Genomic DNA, 25127 nt, shown 5'->3' on the forward strand with positions numbered 1-25127 from the left:
CAGAAAAACTAGCTGGACATTGTGGTAGGCACCTGTGGTCCCAGCTACTCAGGAAGCTGAGGTAAGAGGATTGCTTGAGCCCCAAGAATTTGAGGTTGCTGTGAACTCTGATGACTCCACGATACTCTACCCAGGGCAACAGAGTAAGACACTGTCTCAAAAATAAATACAAACAGAAACTGAATTGGGTCACCACTGTACTTTTGAAAGCATTCTGTGCCACTCCCTCTCAGACAAATGCCTACAGGGAGTGTGATCTGGCCCTGCCGTCCTCTCCAGCTTTATCAGGCAGGCTGCCCCTCGCGTGCTCATGTGTGAGATGTGTTCCTGTATCAACTCACGTGAATCCTCAATAGCCCCTGAGGTGGACAAGCTATCATCAGACTTGCACCACAGGGACTTTGCATGCAATTTCCTGCCCTTCCTTCAGCTAGTTTTACTAAACTCCTATCAGCTTCAGATAAGAATTCAGATGCTGTGTTCTCCCGACAGCGTTTGTCGTTCCCAATCTCAAACAGCAGCTCAGGCCTAAGCGTCATGTTTTCCCATATACTTTCCCCCCATAGAGAGCACATGACGTCCCTTGTCAGAGGGCACTTATCGGTTTTTAATCACAGTCTGTCTTCCCTGCTAGGATGTAGGCTCAGTGAAGTTAGCAGTGGATCTGCCCAGCTGCCCCTTCACTACCTCTAGCACCCAGTCCAGGCCTGTGGAATGGCCCCATTTTCCTGTGGTGCTAGGGAAAAAGAGGAATCCAAGTCCTCCAGGTGTCAGTCTTAAGAAAGATTGTTGCTCACAGCACTGGGGCTCTCATACCTGCCGGCCATCGCTTTGTAGTAGGCAAAGATCTGGTCTGCCAGCTTGTAGACAAACTGATCAAAACACAGGTTCACCTGGGGAAGAGGAAGTGGGACAGGTTAGTGGTGTCCGTCCTGCTTTATTACAGAAATCCAGGCAGCTGAAAGAGGGCAGTTCAGGACAACTGCCCAAAGCCGTGTTCTGGGGCAAGGTGCTTTGAAGAAAAAGAAGATTCTGTGGTCAAGTTAAGTTTGGTCCCTTGCTCTCAGGGTCTTCAGTTAGTCAACAGAGAAGGTAAAGTTCAAAAAGCCTGTTGAGGAACGACCTCCCTCCTGCCCGCTTCTCAGTGTCATGAAAAGAGACAGGCCTTCCTGAGATCCTGCAATTGTTCCTATTAGTCGGCCAACGGCAGCCTCCCCATCCATCTCTCTGATAACTTCCTCGTCTTGCCCTTTCATCTGATTTTACCTTGTTTTGCAAATTTGGTTATGAAGAAGTTGATAGTCATTAGACATTCCAAAGCTTTTTTCAAACTTTGCTTAAATAGCTTGGTTTTTTAATGAATGGGCCTTCCCATTTTTATGATAAAGTGGTGATCAGGTGGAAAGATAATTTCACACCAGACAGAATCAAACCAAATCTTCCGATTTGGCAAGAGCAGAAACTGGCCAAGTGTGGGACTTCAAAGGGACAGCTGTAACAGGCCATGGGTACGAGTGCAACACTAAAAGAGACAGAATAGGGAGGAACCTGTGGCTCAACGGGTAGGGCGCCAGACCCATATACCAAGGGTGGCGGGTTCCAACACGGCCTGGCCAAACTGCAACAAAAAAATAGCCGGGCATTGTGGCGAGTGCCTGTAGTCCCAGCTACTCGGGCAGCTGAGGCAAGAGAATCACCTAAGCCCAGGAATTGGAGGTTGCTCTGAGCTGTGATGCCACAGCACTCTACCGAGAGTGATAAAGTGAGACTCTGTCTCAAAAAATAAAATAAAATAAAATAAAATAAAATAAAAAATACAAAAGAGGCAGAACACATCTACCCAATTCATCTCTGATTCTTTCCACACCACATCCTTGGCTCCGTTAACTATTCAGAAATCCTTTTTATCTTTTATGTCCCATGTATTACACAGAGTGCAAAAACAGTGCTGAATGTACTGCTTTCTTCATATCCAGGGAACTGAGGCCTCTGAGCTTCAAGGGTCCCCAGTGGACCCTCTTCCAGGCATAGAATCTACAGGGTCAAAGTTCTCACTTTCTAGAACCAGCTGTCAGGAGCCTTGTGGTCTCCCCTCGGCTTCACCTCCCTTGCTCTCAGGGTCTTTAGTTAGTCAACAGCAAAGTTTGAAAACTATTTAAGTGAAGTTTGAGAAAAGCTTTGGAATGTCTAATGACTATTAACTTCTTCATAACCAAATTTGCAAAGCAAGGTAAAGTAAGATGAAAGGGCAAGATGAGGAAGTTATGTGCATGGGTGGCACTGCCGCTGTGGGAGCCCTTTTTAGCAACAGCCAAGCAACCACTACTTCTGAGCAGAAGTCGTAGGCAGAGCTTGAGTGTCTACACACATGGTGCAGAAAAGAGTCTGGGGACGGGAAAAGGAAGGGACCAGGCTATGCGCTGGGTGTCCCAATTTGCACCTCTACCTGGACTCTCAAATGTCACACAGGTCCCCTTTCTGAGGATCACGATGGTTATGAAGAGCAGTCTCTATAGGAAGGCACCAATCCCCCACTTTGTGCTAATAACCAGCAATTTGAAAAAGTCCAGAATCTCAGGACAAGGTCACAGGGACAAAAGGAGAAGCCATCACTTGCCTCGGCCTCGATCTCATCGTACAGGAACTGCTTTTTAAACTTGGTCAGAGCATAGTAGGCGCTATCGTTGTACAGATCCAGAGGGTAGAGGACGTACCTGGAGAGGGAAAAACGGCAGCCAGTGGCTTACTTGGGACCTTTCTTACCCCCTGACTGCTGAGGGGCTCAGGAACAAAACATGCCTACGGCCTTGTTGAACATAAACAAACATCTTGTACTGAAGCCCTAACAGCGTCCTTAATACCAAATGAGTGTGTTATTTGAACCTAGAGGCACTGTTTGCAGTCAAAGGTTAAGGAGCACAGAGTTTTACTTGCTTGGGAAATGAAATCCAGTGCAGAGTTAGGAAAGACAAACTTGGGCCCTATCTGTTGTTTCCAGGGCTTCCAACACTTGAGAAAGACTTATTTTACAGCAGGCCCAAAATCCATGATGACATAAAACCAAGGACAGCAAAAATCTATCTAGGACTAAAGTCATTAATAATAAATTTGTGGCAATTAAGGATTTTAGCTTTCTGATCCCCAGAGATGATGGCTTCATGAGCAGAGCTCTTATGACACACTGACAAAAGTATAGGAAAGGCTGTTGGGTGGGAAACTTGTGACTCTGTCTACCTGGCTGAGTCAAAGGATCTTGTGTGGCTCGACCCCCAGCTTGGGCTGCCCCCTGACTGGGGCACACTGCCTTATCTCTAGTGAGCTCAGTACTTCTGTCTGGAAAGCACAGAACTTGCTGGAAAACTATCTTCCACCTGCACCCCGGGAACCTCCTGCTGGCCAAATCCTGCCTCTTACTCCATCATGGAAGGTTCTTTGGTTTCCAGGATATGGTCCGTTAGAATCCAGGGCATGGACATCTCAATGGGGAACTGGATTCGCCGGCCCATGGTTAACTCCAGGAAGAACTCTCGGAACCAAAGCTGGGAGAGGTCGCAACACTGCTGCAGGGCCTCTGCAAGCACAAGGGAGCGGGTCTCAGGTTACACATAGAAAGCTCCAAAAGGTCTCCGTTCCTGTTGTTGGCATTAATTTTTACTGTTGGTATTGTCACTGTGCTTGCTAGGTACATGGCAGTGACCCTGTTCTTTTGTACCCGAAGGCAGGCTTAATGTCTACCTGGAAAATAGCATTTGGTAAGCTTCTGAGACAGCGGTCATGTGGGGGTACGGGGGAAAATTTTTAGAGCTTTAGATTCCCCTATTATTTCCATCATCACTCCATAAAGCCATCCTGAAAACTGGAAATCTAAGCATAAAAAGTGTGCTCGCTATACACACACACTGTTGAGACAGCCCCCAAGTGCTGGCTTTAGCTGGACGGTGGCTCCCCCACCTCTTCTGTATGGGAATTCCCACATCCTGCACAAGATTGGGAGGTTGGGAGGACTCAAACTTCTGGCTACCAGCTAATGGGGAAGTTCACACTGTGAAGATCACCTTTTTATTACCAATAGACCCTATTAAGACCTCATGTCCCTGGGACGCTACCCTTCCTCTGCTCTATTCAGCGCCACTTGGATGCACATCCTTCTAAAAGGAGAGGAAGAACGAGGGACACGGGACCAGGACACTGACCAGGACATAGCCTGGGAGCCTCCTCGGCTACAGCAACAAGTGCTGACCAGCTGCTGGCTGCTGCTGAGGAGCACCAGGCTGATCTAGTGCCCAGTTGTGTCCGTAGGTGTGAATTCCTGTTTGTAATCCCCTTCTATTAAGGACTTCAGTATAAATTAGCCATAAGTATCTCTCAGACAAATTTAGCTAAGTCAGAATGGCTGGACTGAGCCTGGCCTTTTTAGCTCTTAAGGTCTACAGGAAAGTGTATATGTTCCCTTTGGTGGCAAAATTATACCCCTTTGGGTCAACAATCATGGCTCTCTGCAACTTCTAGCCCGGCGGATGTAGCCGCTCTGGGAGCTGGGGCCCTGGTTCTCTCGTCCTGTGCCTGGGCACTGTGGCTCACCACTGATGTTGAGCAGGTGTGTGAAGAAGAAGGACTGTTTGTGGAAGTCCTCTATGGCCAGCACAATGGGGCCGTCCAGGCTGCTTCTCAGGGTCTTCTTGGAGCCACTTTTGTCTGCGATGAGTGACTCCAGCATGGTCCGTACCATGTACAGCTTGAAAAAGGAAGAAAGATGAGAAGGTCAGAAGCCGACCCTCCATCACAGGGGGGAAGGTTGCTTTGTGCTGTATTTATTTTTTTCTTTTTTTCTGCAGATGTCTGCTCTTAAAAAGCATTGTCTTAAGGAAGCGCCAGTTTAGGCCTGGAACCATGAAAACCTTCAAGAGGGAGATTGGCCAGCCCAGGCAGGAAGTTCTGTTCAGGGCTCTGCAACATCCCTGGGCAGGTCACTCAAGGCCCAGTAAGAGGCTCTTGCCTGCTCTGCTTGGCCAAGGGCGTGGGCATCAGAGGAGATGGCCACAGGTGCCATGGGTGTAGTGCTGAACTGGGAGTCAAAAGACCAGGGTTCAACGCCAGGCACTGCCACTGACTTGCTGTGTGACCTGAGGCAACAAAGTCCCCACTCTGGGCCTCAGTTGTCTTATCTAACGCAAAGGGGACTGCACCAGATACTTTCTCACACCAGTCCCTTTCAGCTCTAATACTCTGAGGAACTGTGAAATGGGGTAGGATCAGAATGAATCCCCCTCCCACACTTTAAGTTTCATGCCCTCAGCGCTTTGACTCCATTACTGAGCGTTGGCGCCCCCTGGTGGCATCAGCTGTGTGGCACAGCCTGCCGAAATCCTAGATGCAAAGCAGGTGAATATTGGTACTTACACAGGAGGCTACTAGGCAATTAACTCCTGCTTACAGAGTGCCTTAAGTGCAAAGGATGCAAGTGCGGTGGGCTTGTTCTCTTTGCTAATCTAGATCTTTCCACATCATTTGTCTGTGAATCTTAGGGCTGGAAGGGGCCTTGAGGAGCCAGGCTAGTCCATTCCTGCTGCCTCCTCGGAAGGGTACCCAAACCAACCCCGCCAGGCGGTGTTATACCAGGGATCGGCAGCCTCTTCGGCCCTGTGTGCCACCAGTGGGGTGAAACAAAGCCCTCGGGGACCACTGGCAGGCCTAAGACATAGATAGGAGAGAAGGAAGAGGGATGGGAGGGCAGGAGAGACAGGGAAGAGGGAGAGAGAGAAAAAGAAAGAGAGAGAGAGAGAGAAAAGCAAGAGGTATTGTATACGATGGGAAAGCCGCCGCGACTGCTAGAGGCCACTGAGATGCTCCAACCTCCCAGCAACCGCGTTCACCTCTGCTGCCTCTGCCTCTGCTCTGGCATCGACCCCGCCACATGCCTGGCACTGCTGTGAGCAGTGCAGCCACAGAAGCACGTGACACACCGTCCCTGCCACGGGGCTTCCCTTCATGGTCAAGGGTCCACCTGGCTGTTGGCTCATCAGCCAGCCCACTGTCTGCGGGCCCTGCCAGTGGGTGCCTCTCAACGTCCCTGGGAGTCTAGACGCACTCTTCTCATGACTGCCTTCCACGTCTTCAAAGAAAGGATTCACAGAGTCTAATCTGCTGTGGGTGCTGACCAGCTTACTCTTAACTATTTGAAAAGCTCATAAGAGGGTGAACTCTGTCCCCACCTACTTTTATTTAACAGAGCATTTAATTCACCAGAACAGTCGATATATCCCAGCTGTGGGAGACACCCATGTCCACTGTGTTCTGAAAGCTGTGACAGAGCCCTGGGTGGGAGTCAGGAGACCTGGGTTCTTGTCCCACCTCCACCTGGGACTCATCTTGTGACTTAGACAAGTCACTTCCCCTCTCTGGACCTCAGTTTCCCCATCTTAATGTAAAGGGGGGGACTCGGTTATTTTTTTCTAAGTGCTCTTCTAGCTTCAGCTGTCTAGGAATCTATTAAATATGTCTATCCCACCTGGCGTGACTTGGTGGTGTCTGGGGGAGGTCATTGTTAACCCTCCCCTCTCACATTAGCTATGCAAATACACATTCCTCCCCACTTTCATCCTCCTTTCCAGTTTTTCTTGTGCCTTCTCTCTTCCTCATGCCTTAGGAGTTATAGAAACACCTACCAGCCCGTCAGCGCCCCCCAGGACATTCTGGGCTGGAGAGGTCTCTGACCCTTGATATTCCACAGATCTTTGTAGATGCTTCCATGGAATGCTCAATAACCCGTGGGGGAGAGTCATGCAATCAGGCGGAGGGCTGTGAAGCCAGGGCAAGTGATGATAAACTTGCTGGAACCCACCTCACCCCTGCCCTGGCCCCCAGCCCCTGCCCCGACACAGACACACACACAGTGAGGAGGGTCAGGGGTGGGCCTCAGAGGACCCAGGGCAGAGAGGGGCATTCAGGTCACATGAAGCAAGAGTTCTCAGCCTGGGGCTTCTGGGGTTAGTAAGACCCTTAAAGCTATAATGGGATTCATTTGCTTTTTCAATGCTTTAGCAAGGTTACCAGAAACTGTTCATCCTTAAGTAGGTGGTAAGGATTCAGCTAGGATGCCCAGATGATTCACTTTCTTCTCTACAATTTTATGATGGAGTTAGATTAGGCACAGGGAACCTCTTTAATGTAGGGATGCTCCACCTGGCAAGTGAATATTTCTGAGACTAGACTTTCAAGGGCTTCCAATACTTGCACTTTGGGGAGGACATGGGGAATAACAGGTGTTTTGTCATATGATCACATCCAAAATTTTCATTTTACAGTGAAGATAATCAGAGCTGAGAGAGGTCAAGGTACTTGCCCAAGATTACACAGCAAGTCAGAGGCAGAACTTATGAATTTTCAAGATAGGATGTCACTGCAGGGAAAGGGGCCAGGGCTTACTTAAGAGGGACAGATTCCACTGTAAACTCTCCTGCACTTTGGAATCTTCATAGAGCTAGAAGACAGCCAGGATAGATGGATATAGTAGTATCCCTATTGGCCAGATTAGACAATTGAGGCACAGAGAGATTATGTAATGTCCCCAAGGTCACACAGGTATTGGGCTAGAATCCAGGTCTCCTGAATCTTAAGCAAGTGGTCCTCTACCTTTACCAAAACAAGACCACAGAATAAGACCAGAGCAGCTGCTCAACCCTGCCCCTCCTGACCGAGGGGCCCCATCATCCTGCCATGGCCCAGCTGGCCTCTGAGTCAATAAGGCTGGCCTCTGCCTGGAGCTGCTTACCTGGGTGCTAGATGGCCCCACAGCACGCCGGGGCACCTTGATGTCAAAGCCGCCTTTGGGGTCCTTCTCCCCTCGCAAGCATGGGTCATTGGGGGGCTCTCGCCCTCCCTCCCAGTCACAGATGGTTTTCCGGATTGCCTGCAGGACACTGGGGAAGGAAAAATGGAGACTCAGACTAGTCTCACCATGGGCAGGATACACTACAAACCTGTGTCTCTTGGGCCCCCAGTGTTCGAGGACCACCTGCATTAGAATTCCAGGATGCTGTGAAGCACTCTCATTCCTGAACCCCCATTCCCCAAGATGCTGGTTTAACAGATTTAAGGTACAGTCCAGAAACCTGCATTTTAACAAGTTTCCCACAGGGTTCTGACGCCTGCTGGATGTCTGCAAACTCAGCTCTGAGCCCATGAAGTGAGAAAGAACTAGGGTGAGGCAGGATGATTATTTTTCCTTTTTTTGTATAGGGGAGTCTCATCAAATCTCCGCATATTTGAAGTTTTAATCAAAGCTTATATGTACTGCACACCAACCCCATGCTGCCATGTGCTTAGGTCTACACGTGGATTACCTCATTTCATCATCCCAATGGGCGGTGAAGTAGGCACCACTATCATCCCCGTTTTACAAATGAGGAAGACTGAGGTTTGGAGAAGGCCAGGAACTTGAGTAAGTTCTAGACAGGGTGTGCACAGGGGCTTCGAACCCAGACAGGAAGGCTTCATTCATCTCAAATGTCCACGCTCCTACAGAGGCCCCTGGAACTCACTGGAAGGATCTGTGAGGCTAACCTAGAAACTGACCAAGCGGGAACCTCCCTCCAGCATGGACTTAGCTCTACTTATTTTTGATGTTTCCCTGAAAGGGACCATCTGTACACCCACCTGATAAGGACGTTCTTCTTCTTCCGCACTGCCTGCCGGAGGGGCTCACGCAGTGTCACCTGGGCAAAGTCCTGCAGGGCTGCGTAGATGGTGTTCCTGATTGCCTGGTTGAAGACACTCTCCATCCTGCCCATGAGCACCTGCAGGCCTTTGATCATGGCGATCACCTGGCCAGGGACATAACCAGGGTCAGGCTCACCATGCCTCAGCACCCCAGCCTGCCCACTACCTGCCACCGCTGCACTGTGGGTAGAGGGGATCAGAGACATCAAGAAGCATTAGGCCGGTGCTACTCAAAGTGCCAGCTCATGACTAGGTAAAAAACACGTGCCAGCACATATACAAATCTGCTCTCTGCTTCCTTTATCCAGAAACTCTTGCTACAAAACAAAGACGTCAGCTCAATGAACGATGCCCTTGATAATGCAGCTGATTTTCATCCTGGCACGAACTCTGATTTTGTTGTTTACTATGACAAATGGCAGCTGGTCCCTGGAACACATGTTGAGCAGCACTCTGGCTTTCAGGGGCCCCATCACATAGCATATACCCACAGACCATGTCAAATAGAACTTTTTTTTTTTTTTTAAACTATACAACTTTCTAAAGAATTTTTTAGAATCTTTGTTTTTGAAATCATTTGGCCGGCTGCTGGTTGAGTTTATAAAATCAAAACTTCTGTCTAAGGAAAAGCCCCTGCTCTTTTATTTGCCTCTTCCCTACGGCTTAATTTGTGTCTCTGTTTGGAAAGGTGGGGAGGAGAGAGGTGTGTGTGATGAGAGTAGCATGGCTCGACCTTGGCTGTCTGGGGACCCGTCTATCGGTGGCTCTGAAGCTTTCTTCTGGGTTCCCATATTCCCCTGGTAGTCAGCACCCCTGCCCATTCTGAGGCATGTATCTAATGCAGCTGCTTTGTGCATTACCTGCAGGTAAATTTAATGGGACGGGGGAGGAAGAGATCTGTGTGATCTTGGGTGGAAGCCACATTCTCTACCCCCGCTTTCCCAGAAACAAATCTCATCCTTTGACCACATCAGACTTCAGCGTCAAGTTCTCAATAATTCAGAATTTGGAAGAGAAAGCGTGTGCAAGACAGCCTGCACTTAGCACACACCATGTTCAACCTTCCACACCAGACTTGAAGCACACAGAGACCCTGTGAGTGCCCCACTGCTAGAGCCAGGGCCCAGGGTGGGCAGACAGACTTTTTGTACAAAAGAACAAAAAATTAACAAATGAGCTTAGACCCTAAACTTCTTTATTTCCCTCTGAAACTTGAAGAAAAAGAAAATTCAAGGTAAGTAAAAATCATATAAGAATAGTACAGGTAGTAAGGATTTTTATTGGAACCAGTCATGGGAGAGGCATTAAAGGATTGTTAGATCATAACAGAGGCTACAGATGTAACTAGGAAACATCGGGGAGAAGGAAGGAACAGATGATGAAGATGTTTTAGAATAATTCCAAACATGGTAGAGTATGCATGTCTGTTGGGCCTAAGGGAAAATCTTTACAATTTTGGGCTAGCCAAAGATTTCTTACACAGAACACAAAAATCACAGACTATGAAAGAATAGATATATTGGACGCAAAGTTGGCTGCTCTTCAAAGGATACCTTTAAGAACACGAAAAGGCAAAGTCACAGATCAGAAAAAATTATTTGTGATGTATATGACTAAAGACATCTAAAATGTGGAAAGAATTCTCACAATTCAATCATAGGAAGACAGAAATCCAGTTTTCAAAAATGAGCAAAAGATTGCAATATTTCACAGAGGAAGATACTTGAATGGCCAATAAATACTTGAAAAGATGCTCAGTATAATTATACCTCAACAAAGCAGATTAGAAAGTGCTATCATATCTTTATGAAGATAATCACATTTATGACATAAGAGCTGGGTATTGTAAAAAAAAGGAATAAGGCATCACTTGGACATTAGAAATATGATGGCCCCAATTTAAAAATCCCAATGCAATTGAAGGTTGAATTTAAGGGAATATCCCATAAAGCAGATCAAAAATAACTTGAGGTGCAATACGAGAGACAAGATTTAAAAATTAGAGGCTAAACCCCAGGAGCTCAACATCTGACAAACAGAAAACTCAGAAAAAAGAAAAAGAAAAACACACACACAGAGAGGAAGAAATTGCCAAAATTAAAATACAAGGAAATTCCTCAGTCCCAAAGTATGGGTTTTCACACTAACACGACCTATTTAGTATCTAAAACAATGAATGTAAGTAAAAGGTGCTCATTAAGGTAGCTCACATTGAAATTTCAGAAAAACAGGGTACAAAGGCAGTATGGTGGCTCATGCCTGTAATCCTAGCACTCTGGGAGGCCAAGGTGAGTGGATTGCTTGAGCTCAGGAGTTCGAGACCAGCTTGAGCAAGTGTGAGACCCTGTGTCTAAAAATGGCTGGGCGTTGTGGCAGGTGCCTGTAGTCCCAGTTACTTGGGAGGCTGAGGCAAGAGAATCATTTGAGCCCAAGAGTTTGAGTTTGCTATGAGCTGTGACACCACGGCATTCCACCAGCCTAACACTGTCACAAAACAAAATAAAACAAACACACACACCCCCATAAAATTCTAGAGATTAAAAACAAAGAAGAACAAAGTTGGAAGACACACATTTCCTAATTTTAAAACTTACTACAAAGCTATAGTAAGTAAAACTTTATGGTACTGGCATAAGGATGTAAGTATAAATCAATGGAAGAGAGTTAAAAGTCCAGAAATAACCCTTCACCTTTATGATCAATTGTGCTTTCACAAGGACACCAAGACAATTCAAAGGAGAGAGAATATTCTTTTTAACAAATAGTATAGGGACAAGTGGATATGAACATGTAAAAAAATGAAGTTGGAGTTCTACTTCATACCATACACAAAAATTAACTCTAAATGAGTAAAACACCTAAATATAAAGAGCTAATATATAAAACTCTTATAAGAAAACATTAGTGAATCTTTGTGACTTTGGATTAGACAATGGTTTCTTAGATATGACAAGAAAAGCACGAGTGACAAAAGGAATAATTTAGACTTCATAAAAATTAAAAACTTTTGGGCTTCAAAGGATACCATCTAGAAAGTGAAAAGACAACCCCTGGAATGAATTGAGTTTTTACAAATAATATATCTGATAAGGGACTTGTACGTAGAATACAAAAAAAACTCCTACAATTCATCAATAAAATGACAACCCAATTAAAAAAGAGCAAAGGATTGGAATAGACATTTCTTCAAAGGCAGATAGCCAATAAGAACAGAAAAACGGTAAGTACCACTAGGTAAAAGCTCAATATTATTAGTTATTACTTAAAACCACAGTGAGACACCACTTCACACCAACTAGGATGGCTAAAATGAACAAATCGGTAACAAGTCATGACAATGATGTGAAAGATTGCAGCCCTACAATTGTCGTTAGAACTATAAAATGGTGCAGCAACTTTGAAAAACAACCTGGCAGCTCCTCAAAATTTGAAACATAGAATCACATATGGCCCAGAAATTCTGTTCCATGAGAAATGAAAACATATTTCCCCATGAAAGCCTGTACATGAATTTTCATATAAGATATTCGTAATAGACAGAAAGTTGAAACAACCTAAATGGTCAATTGATGAATATAAAAACAACTATGGTATGTGTATACCCACACAATGGAATACTATTCAACTATAAATTATACGATAGAGTGAATGAACTTTGAAAACAGTACACTAAATCAAAGTCACATAGTCACAAAGGGCCACACAGTATGTGATTCCATTTATATCAAGTCTCCAGGGAAATCTACAGAGACAGAATACAGACTAGTGGTTGCTCAAGACCAGGGGCAGAGGAAGAATGGGAAGTGACTGCTAATGGGTATGGGTTTCTTTTAGGGGGACAAGAGTGTTCGAAAACGGGCCTGTCACAGTAGCTCTTGCCTACAGTCCTAGTACTTTGGGAGGCTAAGGTGGGAGGATTGCTTGAGGTGAGGAGTTTGAGGCCATCCTGGGCAACACAGAAAGACCCCATCTCTACAAAAACAAATTAACCTGTAGTCCTAGCTACTTAGAAGGCTGATGCAGGGGGATTGCTTGAGCCTAGGAGTTCATTCCACTGTACTCCAGCCTGAGCAACAGCGAGACCTTGTCTTTACCAAAAATAAAAGAATAAAAAATTAGATGGTGCAAATAGTTGCACAACTCTGACTATACTAAAGACGATAGTACATACATTGAAAGGTAATTTAAAAGCGTGAATTTTATGATTTGTAAATTATGCATCAATTAAGCTATTATTTAAAAAGTTCTGCAGGAGTAAATAATAAGGAATCAAGGATTAGAATGGAATTTAAAATTTCAGCGGCAACACTAGAAGCTACAAGACAATGGAATAACACTGCCAAAAATTTGGCAAAAAAATATTTATAGTTTAGAATTCTATATTCAGCCAATGATGAAGTGAGGCCAGCATATAAAGATTTTCAGATATTCACTCTGTCTAACATTCCCCCCCACAATAATCCCTTTCTTAGAAAGCTATTAGAGGATATTTGCCACCATTATGAAAAAAAAGGCACAGCCTCAATATAACGATCAGAATTTCAGATCAGTGGTCTGGCTGGTCTAGAGAAAATTAGTACAGTTTAAAAAAAAAAAGGAAAGAGGGCTTCAGGAAGAATTGCTCTACACACACAACCCATGAAATGACGATTGTGATGGGTTATTTTATAAGGAGTTCTACATTCCATTGGTATGTTTGCAGTTGCCTTCTTGATAGGTTCATAGAAAAAAACAAAGAAGAAGGCTTTGTTAATTCTGGAAAAACAAAAGGCTGTACAAGCAAATCAATGTATTCACATCAGACCATGTGACTTGGCGATGAACAATGGTTACTTGTCAAAATAATATAAGGTAACTATCGATTCTATTAAAAAGTGTAACTTTCCTATTAGAGGAAGTGGGGGGATGGAAGCTGGGTGTGTTAGGAGGGGTGGGAGAAGAGATGAGATAACTAAATCCTTATCTAGGATTATGGTAGGAAGCCAACAGAAAATGCCATAAATTGAAAAACCAGGAAATAATCTTAGAGCCTGTTACTTCAAACTTTGGTGACATTTGGTCTTCTGGATAGATATTTGTACCAGAATGTTCATTGCAGCCCAATTCATAATTGCTAGGTCATGGAAGAAGCCCAAGAGCCCATTGACCCATGAATGGATCAATAAATTGTAGTATATATACCCCATGGAATATTATGCAGCCTTAAAGAAAGATGGAGACTTTACCTCCTTCATGTTTACAGGGATGGAGCTGGAAAATATTCTTCTTAGCAAAGTATCTCAAGAATGGAAGAAAAAGTATCCAATGTACTCAGCCCTACTATGAAACTAATGTATAGCTTTCATAGGAAAGCTATAACTCAATTTTAGCCCAAGAATATAGGGAAAGGGGAGAGGGAGGGGAGGGGAGGGGGGAGGATGGGTACAGGGAGGGTGATTGCTGGGATCACACCTATGGTTCATCCTATAAAGGTACATGTGAATCTTCCTAAAGGTAGAATATAAATGTCTTTTTTTTTTTTTTTTTTGAGACAGAGCCTCAAGCTGTCCCCCTGGGTAGAGTGCTATGGCATCACAGCTCACAGCAACCTCCAACTCCTGGGCTCAAGCGAGTCTCCTGCCTCAGCCTCCCAAGTAGCCGGGACCACAGGCACCCGCCACAATGCCTGGCCATTTTTTTGGTTGTAGCCATCATTGTTGTTTGGCGGGCCCGGGCTGGGGATTTGAACCCGCCACCTTAGGTGTATGTGGTTGGCGCCTTAGCCGCTTGAGCCACAGGCACCGAGCCAGAATATAAATTTCTTAACACAGTAACTAAGAAAATGACATGCAGGCTATGTTAACCAGTTGGATGAAAGTATTTCAAATTGTATATAGAAACAGCACACTGTATCCCATGATAGTATTAATGTACACAGCTATGATTTAATTTAAAAAAAAAAAAACTTTAGTGATAAATGCCAGAAGAAATATGTTCACAACTTGAGCCATGTTTCCTACTTGGGGGTTCGAGGTGGAGTAGGGTGCTGCAGCTTCCTGCTTTTGCTGTTTTATTATTACAGATCACACAGAACTAGTTTTCCTTCTAAACCTTTAAACGTATTTTACTAATAAGATCAAAATGATAAGACCTCTCAATTACAGCAAAGTAAGAACGAGAAGGAAACAGAGTAAAATGTCCCTGGTGGTTGTCTCTGGGTGAGGATGTGTAGTATGAGGCTGTGGGAAGGTCAAGGCCAGAGTGAGGTTGGAGGAGCACTTTCTTTCTGTGTCCTTCCCTCACAACCCAGTCCGAATGAGTTTTCCTTTCAGATAGAAATATTACTTTGTAATCAAACAATCAAAAAAGAATTCAAAAGGTTATTAAGCCGGAAGAGTCCTCCCTTCAGAAATTATTACTGTCAATGGTTTGGCATATATAAATATTTATGCCCTTCAGTTTTGAAAAAATATATATAATATATAATAAGTATATTAATTTTAATATAAGTGAAATCAATTTACATGCTGGTCCTTAATCTTTTTTTTTTTTTTAACTTAACAATATACTAAGCATAGCTTTCCATGCAGGTCTATCTTTTTTAGAGACTGTGCAGTATTCAATGGTATAGCTGTATCTTTTTTTTTTTTTTTTTGGCCGGGGCTGGGTTTGAACCCGCCACCTCCAGCATATGGAACCAGCGCCTTACCTTTTTGAGCCACAGGTGCTGCCCGGTATAGCTGTATCTTAATTTATTTACCTAGTCTCAAGTTGAAGGACACTTAAATTGTTTCCCATATTTTGGTATTATAAATGATACTGTGATAAACACTCATGTACATATGTCTCTGCACAGCTGGCTATTTCCTTGGTTATATTTCCAGAAGAAGAACTTCTTGGCCAAAGAGTATGCATGTTCAAAGTATGGACACATATGATCACACTGCTCTTGTAGAAAGCCTATAAAATGTAGACTGGACACCAAAGACATCTCAGAATGTCTATTTCCCACACTTCAACCTGCAATAGGCATTGCCCATCTTTCAAATTTTGGCTATCCTGACTGGTAAACACTTTATCCTCTCTTACTTTTAATCTGTAGTTCTTGGACCACTCATCAGTTTGGGCATTTTTATATCTACTTCAGCCATTTTTTTTTTCACTTTTGTTTCTTCTATTTTTCTAATGGAGTGGACATGACATTCTGCTTTGGGCTTTTAAGAACAGAGTGAGTTTCTAATTATTTCTGAGTAACAACTTTTGACGGATTAGTTCCAGTGGGAGAGGGGGAGAGGTAATGCCCAGGCGGAGGACCGACCCTGGCATCTTGCTCACAACCAGCTGGGTCGGAGAGGGAGGGAGGAGCTGCAGGGAGCCGGCACCTACCTCCACGAAGGCGAACTTCTCCTCACTGGTGTAATTGTAGCGTGTGGCTCTCTCATACTCCTCCGCTGTGCCAGGGCAGTCCTTGTTGCAGAACTTGTCTGTGGGGTGAACCAGCTTCCAAGAGTACTGCAGAGAGGGGGAACAATCCACTGATGAGGGAATCTACAAAATGTGGCCTGCCCATGCGATGGAATATTATCCAGCCATAAAAAGGTAACAGAGGAAGGCCTGATCATGCTAAAACATGGATAAACCTTGAAAACATGTGAGCTAGAAGAATCCAGATAGAAAATACACATATTATATGATCATATTACATTTATGTGAAACATCTAGAATAAGAAAACCTATAGAGAGAGAAAGCAGACTGCTTAGGGCTACAGGGATAATTCATGGTTTTTTATTGAAGCAATGAAAATGTTCTAAATTTGCCTATGGTTGGCACAAATCTGTGAATATATTCAAAACCAATAAACTCACACTTTATGGTGGATAAATGGTATGGTATATGAATTAGATCTCCACAAAAAGCTGTTTAAAAAAGAATGCCAGGGAGAGACAGAGGCAGATTGTAAGGGGACAGGGGTCAGCATGAGACCTCCCACCCGAGGGACACCTACCACCTCCATGACGTGGGCACTCCACTTGGACAGAAGCTGCAGGCCCCGCAGGGCCAGGTCGAAGAGCTCCCGATACTCCTCATCTGATTTCTGGCTGTCCAGCCCCGAGCCCGTCACCACCTGTGGAACATGGACTATCACACTCACTGTCTGTCAAAGCCTGGCACTGTAATGTAATACAGCATTGCATCAATTCCCCCCAAAAATACTACAGAGAAGTTCTAGTATTATATCCCCATGACAGACAAACTGGGGCTCAGACAAGTGTCTTGCTGAAGGCCACATGGCTCCTAAATGGTTGAGGGTTCAAATTCAGGTTGTGCAATGCCAGAGCCCCACTCATTCCCCCCCTCCCCCCAGTATACTGCAGGGAAGCACCTTGCTAACTTTTTGGACTATATTTGCAGTAGTAAGTGCACACTGCATGGTAATGCAGGCACACACACTTACTAGAGAGATTAAATATATGTATGCAACAATATTTTACCCTTACTGCATGAGATTCCTTGATTTCTTGTTCTATTTCATGTAAAACTGCTGATCACAAACCACTAAATTGATTTCACAACTCATCCATTAAATACAGCTCACTGATTGAAAAGCACCACAATGCAATATGACACATACGAGTGTGTGTATATGCACAGACGTATGTGCATGGGTCTAAGCATGTAGATACAGCCAGTCTTCGTTCTGGGGGGATTCTGTATTTTTGAATTCACCTGCTTGTTAAAATTTATTTGTGACCCCCAAATCAACATGTGCAACAAATTCTCAGTCATCTGTAGACATGTGCACATTCCCAGATGAGATCAGACAAGGTGACTCTCTGCCATCTGGTTTCGGCCCTCACACTAAACAAAGGTCCTCTTTGTGGTCTAATTAGTGCCACATTGTCCACATTTCTGAGCTTTTTATTTGTGATTCCACAATTCAAAATGGCTCCCAAGCTTAGGGTTAATGTGCCCTAATGGCGTTCTTACGTTCAAGAAAGATGTAACACGCCTGATGAAAAAAATACCTGCTTTAGATAAAAGCACAAGTTACAGTGCTGTTGGCCTTGAGTTAATGTTAGTAAATCAACAATATATATCATGCAAAGTGTCCTTAAACAGAGCATATGGAATGCAAGGCTATATAATACACTGATTGGTTGACAAAAATAGGACCAGAGGCTCAAAGGAATGTAAATCTGTATTTTTTCCTTAGAATGATGATTCAGTATTCGCTAATTCAGATGTGGTGGCTTCTTTATAGAACATAACAACCATGATGAGAATTGACTGTTTATACACGTGTATAAAGCATATAATTAAAAAAAAAATATTCTTGGCCAGACTCACTCTTTGACCACACCAAAATCTGGCTAGGAATTAAGGAGCCCTAGTATTTAAGAGAAGTTATTCCTGTAGCTTCAGTTCAGTTGATTGAGACAGGTAGTTAAGAAAGGTAAGGTTTAGGCTTGACCCTGGGCCATGTGGGCCACTGGTCTAATGAACACGTTGCTGCATTTGTCAGACTGTCCCCTTTTCCAATATGTTGCTCTGTGATCAAAGACGTTTCCTGAGTTTGGGTTTGTAAGGCATGATCACTATGACCGCTAGTCACATGGTAAGCCAGGAGCAAACCAGGGCAGAACAGTGCCATCTGTGATCGCTAGGGAATAAAGGAATTCGAGTCAGGGGTCCTGTGTTTATCAGACAGGTATACTGGAAGAGTGTATATAAGATGAGGTCCAGAAGCATATATCTCTCTCCAAATATTAATCATAGTTGGTTCTGAAATAATAGGATTTTATCCGATTTTCGCTTCTTTTGCATATCTGTATTTATTTTAAGGTTTATGCATGGATCTTCTTTCCATATTTTAAAAAAATTTAGAAGAAAAGAAAAATTCATTGAAACGTTAACTATTGATTGAGATTACAGAAGATTTTTATGGCCTCCTTCTTTTGCTAACTGCACTGCTGACTTTTTTGCAACGACCATTTATTATCTTGTAGTTTAGACAGGTTCAGATGGTGTTATAAGGATGAGTGATCAGAATTCAGTTCCTCTTGCAGTCCAGGGTGGAGGTGGGTTGGGTCCTGTGCAGTAAGAACTAACAATTACTAGGCCCAGCACATGCTCCAGGCACTGTATCATTTAATCCTCTCAATGAACCTTTCAGAATAGATACTATTACAACTCTCATCACACAGATAAGGAAAGTGAGGCTCAGAGATTGTTAAATAACTTGCAAAGGGCAACAACAGAACCAGCATTAATCTCAGTGTGTCTCTTAATTTCATGCTCTCCTGCCTCCGACGTGTACCTCACTCTTGCTCTCCATGGGTTCACGTCCTCACCCTCTTGGTCCTGGGCCCACACTCCCCACATCCCAGCAGCCAGACATGCCCACCTCACTGTTGCTGTAGCGTGCAAGTTCAGAGATGAAGCGGATGTGGTCATCCCGGATCTGAACCATCTGCTCGCAGATGTTGTACTGGGGGCTGATGCTGCTCTGGGTGCACGTCCACCTAGGTAGACAATCAGGGGGTTGGAGTGGGGCTCCACCCCAGGAGTGTGGGTGGGACAGGCTTGAGACTCTCACCCAACTTTGCCAGATTCCCCCAGATGGCACCAAAAGGCACCCCAGGAAACTTTCAGCCAGGGAGCCCACTAAGTACAACGCTGTGGGGGCCGCAAGCCTAGTGGAGTGGTCCTTCCTCCTCTTCCTTGGGGCCAGCCTCCTCTAAGACCCAGTCACAGGCCTTTCAAGGAGTGGAGTCCATAATACTTACCAGTAATATGAGAGGGAAGAAGCCACAGCCCCTCTAGGGCTGTAAAGGGCCAGAATCCAAGCAAAAAAAAAAGCAAGGTGGGCAACCTCCCTCTCCCCAAGCCCATCTGCCGACTTAACAGTGCTAACACAACGCAGTTCAATCCGGCTTAGAGGGGCCTTTGGGGCAGGACTAGGGAAACCTAAATAGGATTGTGCCTCTTTTCCAATAGGGACTGGCAAGTGGGAGCACCCCATGGAGAGAGAAGCCATGATCATTCTGACTTGCATGGCTGGCCCCTCTCCTTCCACCCAGCCTCTCTTTCTTCTTCCCTCCCTCCCCCATCTCCTCTCTTTCTATCTACTCTCTCCCCTCCTCTCCCTCTCTCTCTTCTTAATCCTCAACTCTTTTCAAATAAACATCATTGGGAAAACCATCCTAAATTGTGGAGGAAGTAAATGAACTCTCTATCTTCACTCTCTATCCCCCAGAGGGGTAAAAAAAAAACTGCCTTCACCCTCTCTTGCCATTAGGTGCTGGCGACCCAGCAGAGTCTAAGCATGAACACCAACCAAGACAGAAACACGATCTGGGGAGAACTTAGTGTTTCAAAAGGGTCCCTGAAGTAGTTCTCATGAGAACAAGGGAGTGGTGATGGCCTTCCTTGGGCTTACTTTTTGGTGTCAGTTTTGTTTTGAGTTACTTGTGCAGAGATGGAGCACACCACCCCTCGAACCTGACACCCTGCCCTGGTTACCCCACCAACTTCAGGCAGTAGAGAAGTAATACAGGGGAAAGAGAGCAAATGAGCCCAGCACTCTCTACGCCTTGCTTTTCCTATAAAACCTCTTCACATACTAGTAGCCAGAGGGTTATAAAAGACTAAATTGGCTATCCTTGGGGAAACACAGTCATAGCGGCTCCACTTCAAGGGTGTGCCATCTGTATCTTTTCAAGCCACTGCAACCCTCGCCCTTGAATAAGGGATGCCAGTTCCCCTCTGTATGGAAAGGCCCATCCACCCAACTCTGGGCAAGACACATACAGAAGGAACCTCTTAACAGCCTCAGAGATCTAAGGGGTGGCCGAAGAAGAGCCAGATGCACCCCAGCTCCTGTGAGGCACTGACACCCCAGGCCATCACACAGGTTACCTGGGACCGTGGTTTATAAAGAGCCCCAAGGTGAAGCTGTCAACCTACTTCTTTGGGACCGTCCAGACCCCACACTCCACAGTGGACATACTACATGGCCACAACACGAGAGGAGGGGATCGAGTGAGAAAAAATACCACCTCTCGGCCCACGGAGGGCCAGGCACTCCTCCCCACTTCTTATGGGAAGGAGAAGGGACTTGCTGTCCCACTGACGGGATATACCAGTCACTGCTGGGCTGGACAAGGGGCATGGCTGTGCTCTAAGCCCTTTTGAACCTGGTAGTAAAGGATGGACACAAAAGGGCCCAGAGCACCCCCTGCAGCGCCCCTCTGGCCAATACCAGTGTTGTGACAGATTCCACCTGCCCAGGGCTCTGGGGAGGGAGGAGGGGCTGAAGTGGCCCCTTGGCTCCCTGCCCAGGCTGGGCATCCTCGCGGGAGCCGAGAGACATTACGGCAGGCACTCACTTGGACTTGTTCTCTTCATAGTGAGCACTGGTCTTAATGTATCTGGCCAGCTCTATCTGCATGTCGCCGAAAAGGGGCACCACCTGCAGCTGCTGCAAAGGAAGCAAACACAGCGTGTGAGACGCCGAGGGCGGCAGGCGGTGGCCTTCACTGCCACCCCGTGGGGGAGGCAGACCTCCGTGTGGGCCTGGGGGCTGCCCCTAGTTTCTGCTTCTGATGGGGCCACAGTGTGACCCTGTGGGGGGAAACAAAAGGAGGCCCTCCTCTGCCTCCAGCCAACACTGTGCTCCAGGCAACTGAGCCCAACAAGGCAAAGTGGCTTGTCCAAGGTCACTGGCCAATGGAATGAATGAAAGCCAAGACCAGGGGGCCTGCCTCCCAGTGCAAGGCCCTTTCTGCTCCACTGTTCCCCAGCTTAGAAGATCCTCAGTGCTACTGATGACTATATTAGAATTGAGTGTCTGAGAGCTGCTGGCTGGGCATGGCCTCCCTGAGAAGGCCCACACCATGAAAGATTAAAACCACAGTAATACCTAACACCCAGAGGGCAGACAACTCCCAAGCAAAGACCAGGCAAACGGAGGGGAGGCTACTATTTAATGTCTGCTTCTCATGCACTAGGTACTATGCCAAGCACTTTAAAACACATCTCAAACCATATAATAACCCTGTGAAGTCAGTGCTATTATCACACCCACTTCACAGATGAAGAAACTAAAGCTTGAACAGTCTATGTGAATTTTCACAAAGACCAGCTAGATTTTAAGGAGCCAGGATCATAACCCAGGCCTCTGACTCACCTATGGAATCCTATTAAATCCTGAGAGAATCCTAACACTCATATTTTTTCAGACTACGAACTCAGTTTCAAGGCAATTTGGTGACCTTCCCAAAGCCATCCAGCTAGTAAGTGGCAAAGCCAGACTTAAACCCAGGCCTGTCTGTGGAGGGGTTGTATTCTTCTGTGCTATCTTCATCTTGTTCATGCTGATTTAAGGCAGCTGTTGCAAGGGTCTCCCCCCAAGATAAGTCCTGTTTTCATCTGGGGCAACCCTAGAGAAAAGTAAAAGTTTCGATCTTTGAAAGGAAGCGAAGAAAAGCCACAGGTCTCTTCCTGGTGACCTCTGTTGCCCTTCATCTTGAAAAGTCAGTGGGACCCAGACTTTACATTTAAGGGGTTTTGTTGTTCATGGTAAGCTGGGCATTAGCATGTCTGACCTTTCAGGCCTGCTCCATGCCTCCAGTGCCTAATGTTAGAATAAACTGATGACATGGAATTTCAAAGTATAATAATCTCCCCTTTCAAAAATCTCAAAGGCTTAGTTTAACTGCAAGTTTTTAAAGATCTTGGGCCAAAGATCAAATCTTGGAGGCACTGGAATTAACTGTGTGTATGACAGATGCTGATGAGAAATTCTGCCCAGAAGTGAGGGCAAGCTAAGGTGGTCTCCAACGTCCAGTCTTTAATCACCCTATGATTAAAGCTCTGATTTATACTGGAAACTGTAGTAGGCACATCTTTCCTTAGGTGATAAAAGATTGCAGAAGAAGAAAACAAGACTCAGAGGGCCTCCCAGACAAATCCTAGCTGAATCCTGAGACTCAGAGCCACCTCTAGCTTGTAGCCTTCCAGAAAATTCCTCTACTAATGGCAGTTGGAGGCCCTGTCATTCATTTTACATGCTTCCTCTTGGGATCTTTGGAACTACAGCTCAATTAATAAGCTCCACAGTTTTCTGCCTAATTTCATTCCTTTCCCCCCAAAAATCTTGGTTCTGATGACCCCAGCCTCTGCCCTACCCCAGTCCCAGTGGCTGACCTTAAAAAACTTATCAATTTTGCTAAGATTGATTCTCTTCTTGGCATCCAGTTTGTAAATGTTACTGACATTTCCATCCATCAGGTAGAGGCCAAAGCCCATCACCTAGAATGAGAAGAGACAGAGCACAGAAGATAATCACATCCATTGGAAAAGTTAAAAAAGAATAAAAAAGTACGTCTGGGTGTGATCTTGTAGAGACACACATTTAATCAGAAAACCCAACTGTCTTCCAATCAAGACAGGAAAGACAGGTCTAATTTCAACCAGAAATTTAGTAAATTATTAGGCAACTACTTCTTCAGGCCTTACTATGGCCCAAAGTTGTGTGCTTAGGGCTTTAGCAAGCATTATTCTTAATTCTCGCATATAATAACTTTATTCTTTAGATAAAGAATCAGAGACACAGGGAGGTTAGACGGCTTGCCAAGATCACACAGCTAAGGTGCTGATACAGGAGCTGAACAGGAGCTGAGCCAGGGTCTGCTGATTAAGTCTGCTCAGTTAGGTCCTTCTGAGGGGAAAGGACTAGCTACTGGCTATATCCATGGGGTGTGGCACACGCAGGTACATGATGAATACTTGCTGAACAGCGAGGGAATGTAAAAATAATCGATCTACTTCTTTCTCCACAGAACAAACCCTGTAAAGCTCTTGGTCACTTTATTCTTAAAAACAAGAGCCCCTGGTCACTTTATTCTTAAAAACAAACCTCTCATGAAAATGTCCGGTTAGTGGGTCAACATGGTTGATTCCAATCCATTTAAATCTCCTGACTGCTGGCTTGTTTTCTCTTTTTAAAATGTACAGCTGTGTGACCGTGAGGAAGTCACTTCCCTCCGTGTCTCTGTTTCTCATCTGACACCAGGGAGGTGGGCCAGGAGACTGCTAAGGTTGCCTCTGGCCTGGGTGCATTTTGTTCCGCAGGATTTGTCACGTTTTTCGGAGTAAGGACACACGGCTCCCCCTGGTGGCATGTGCGTTCACTAACATAAAGTACAGGGAGACCGGAAATGGCAAACGGGGAGCCGGGAAGCGGAGGGAGGGGGGGCCTAGCCGAGGAGGGTGGAACACTGAGAGGGAGGGAGGGGAGGTGTGTGGGCTTTAAAGGTGGACGAGAGATAAGGAGGACTCGGAATTGGAAGGCAGCATTTAAGAGTGGTGGACTGGAATTTGGTAACCTAACCTAGCCTCTGCAAACAGCAAGCCCGGGAAGAGCTACAGCGCGTGCGCGGGGAGGGATGGTGCCTCTGAACGTCGGCTGACTGGCGGTGAAGGCAGAGTGAGCAAGTCACTAGGCCACCCAGCCCTGCAATCTTAACTGAGGGGCTACACAAGTAAAATGGGAACACTAATGTAGGGCTGGGATTCTTAAGACTGAGTAAGAGTGACATGGAGAAGAAAAAAGTACCAGATTTTTGAAAGGTGAAGTTCTGGGTGTGACGCTAAAGGGGCTCAGAAGTTGGTGTAAAGGGTGGGAGAAGGTTGTTCATTTCAGTGCTAGGGCTGTAAGGGATAACTGAGAAACAATGTACGCAGCTAACAGGAGAATAATGGACAAAGAATGGAGCCTCATCCACGTGGCATGATTTAGCAGCTGCCCAAAGGTCCAAATACACTTAATCATGTGGGATAAAAATGATACATCCTTATGTATATTGCAAATTTTGTAAATTTATAAGCATAACAAATTAGGACATATATCAAAATGCTAAAAGTGTTATCCTTGGGTGGAAAGATTGTAAGAGATTTATTTCTTTTTGAAGACAAGACAATATCTCGCGGTGTTGCTCAGGCTGGATTTGAATGCCTGGGTGTAAGCAGTCCTCCTGCCTCAGCCTCCCAAGTATCCGTGATTACAGGCATGTACTACCATGCCTGGTTAGTTTTTTTATGCTTTACTGTATGTCCCAGATTTTCCACAATAAGTATGACAATAATTTTAGAATGAAACTTGTAAACTGATAAAACAATTGTGATCATTTTGGCAAAATGTAGCAAAAACTTCAAGATTCTGCCTTCTGAGTTGGCAGTTTCTCTTCCAGGAGGTTTAACTTGACAAAAAAGGTGTACACAGAGGCTGAGCTACAAGGGTGTTCAATGTGGTTTAGCAAAAAAATATCTAACCATCAGAATTTGTTAAATAATGACATCCCCATATAAGGCAATACTTGGCAGTCATTAAAAATTACATTGCAGAAATACTCTTTTTTTTTTTTTT

General features: G+C 45.1%; 1 protein-coding gene across 1 annotated transcript in view; it reads right to left on the reverse strand.

The window, feature by feature from the left end:
• Nucleotides 1-25127, reverse strand: part of CYFIP2 (cytoplasmic FMR1 interacting protein 2) — a 126811-nt gene that overhangs the window by 64531 nt on the left and 37153 nt on the right. Inside the window, exons 8-18 of the mRNA XM_023515393.1 lie at nt 22907-23011; nt 21088-21179; nt 19104-19221; nt 16704-16823; nt 16084-16209; nt 8656-8822; nt 7772-7919; nt 4582-4735; nt 3415-3571; nt 2618-2714; nt 817-893 (exon numbers count right to left, since the gene is read on the reverse strand). Coding sequence (XP_023371161.1) covers nt 817-893; nt 2618-2714; nt 3415-3571; nt 4582-4735; nt 7772-7919; nt 8656-8822; nt 16084-16209; nt 16704-16823; nt 19104-19221; nt 21088-21179; nt 22907-23011 — 1361 coding nt within the window. The remainder of the gene's footprint in view (nt 1-816; nt 894-2617; nt 2715-3414; nt 3572-4581; nt 4736-7771; nt 7920-8655; nt 8823-16083; nt 16210-16703; nt 16824-19103; nt 19222-21087; nt 21180-22906; nt 23012-25127) is intronic.

The sequence above is a fragment of the Otolemur garnettii genome, unplaced genomic scaffold, assembly GCF_000181295.1.
Source record: "Otolemur garnettii isolate 467f Iridium unplaced genomic scaffold, OtoGar3 scaffold00003, whole genome shotgun sequence".
Taxonomy (NCBI): domain Eukaryota; kingdom Metazoa; phylum Chordata; class Mammalia; order Primates; family Galagidae; genus Otolemur; species Otolemur garnettii.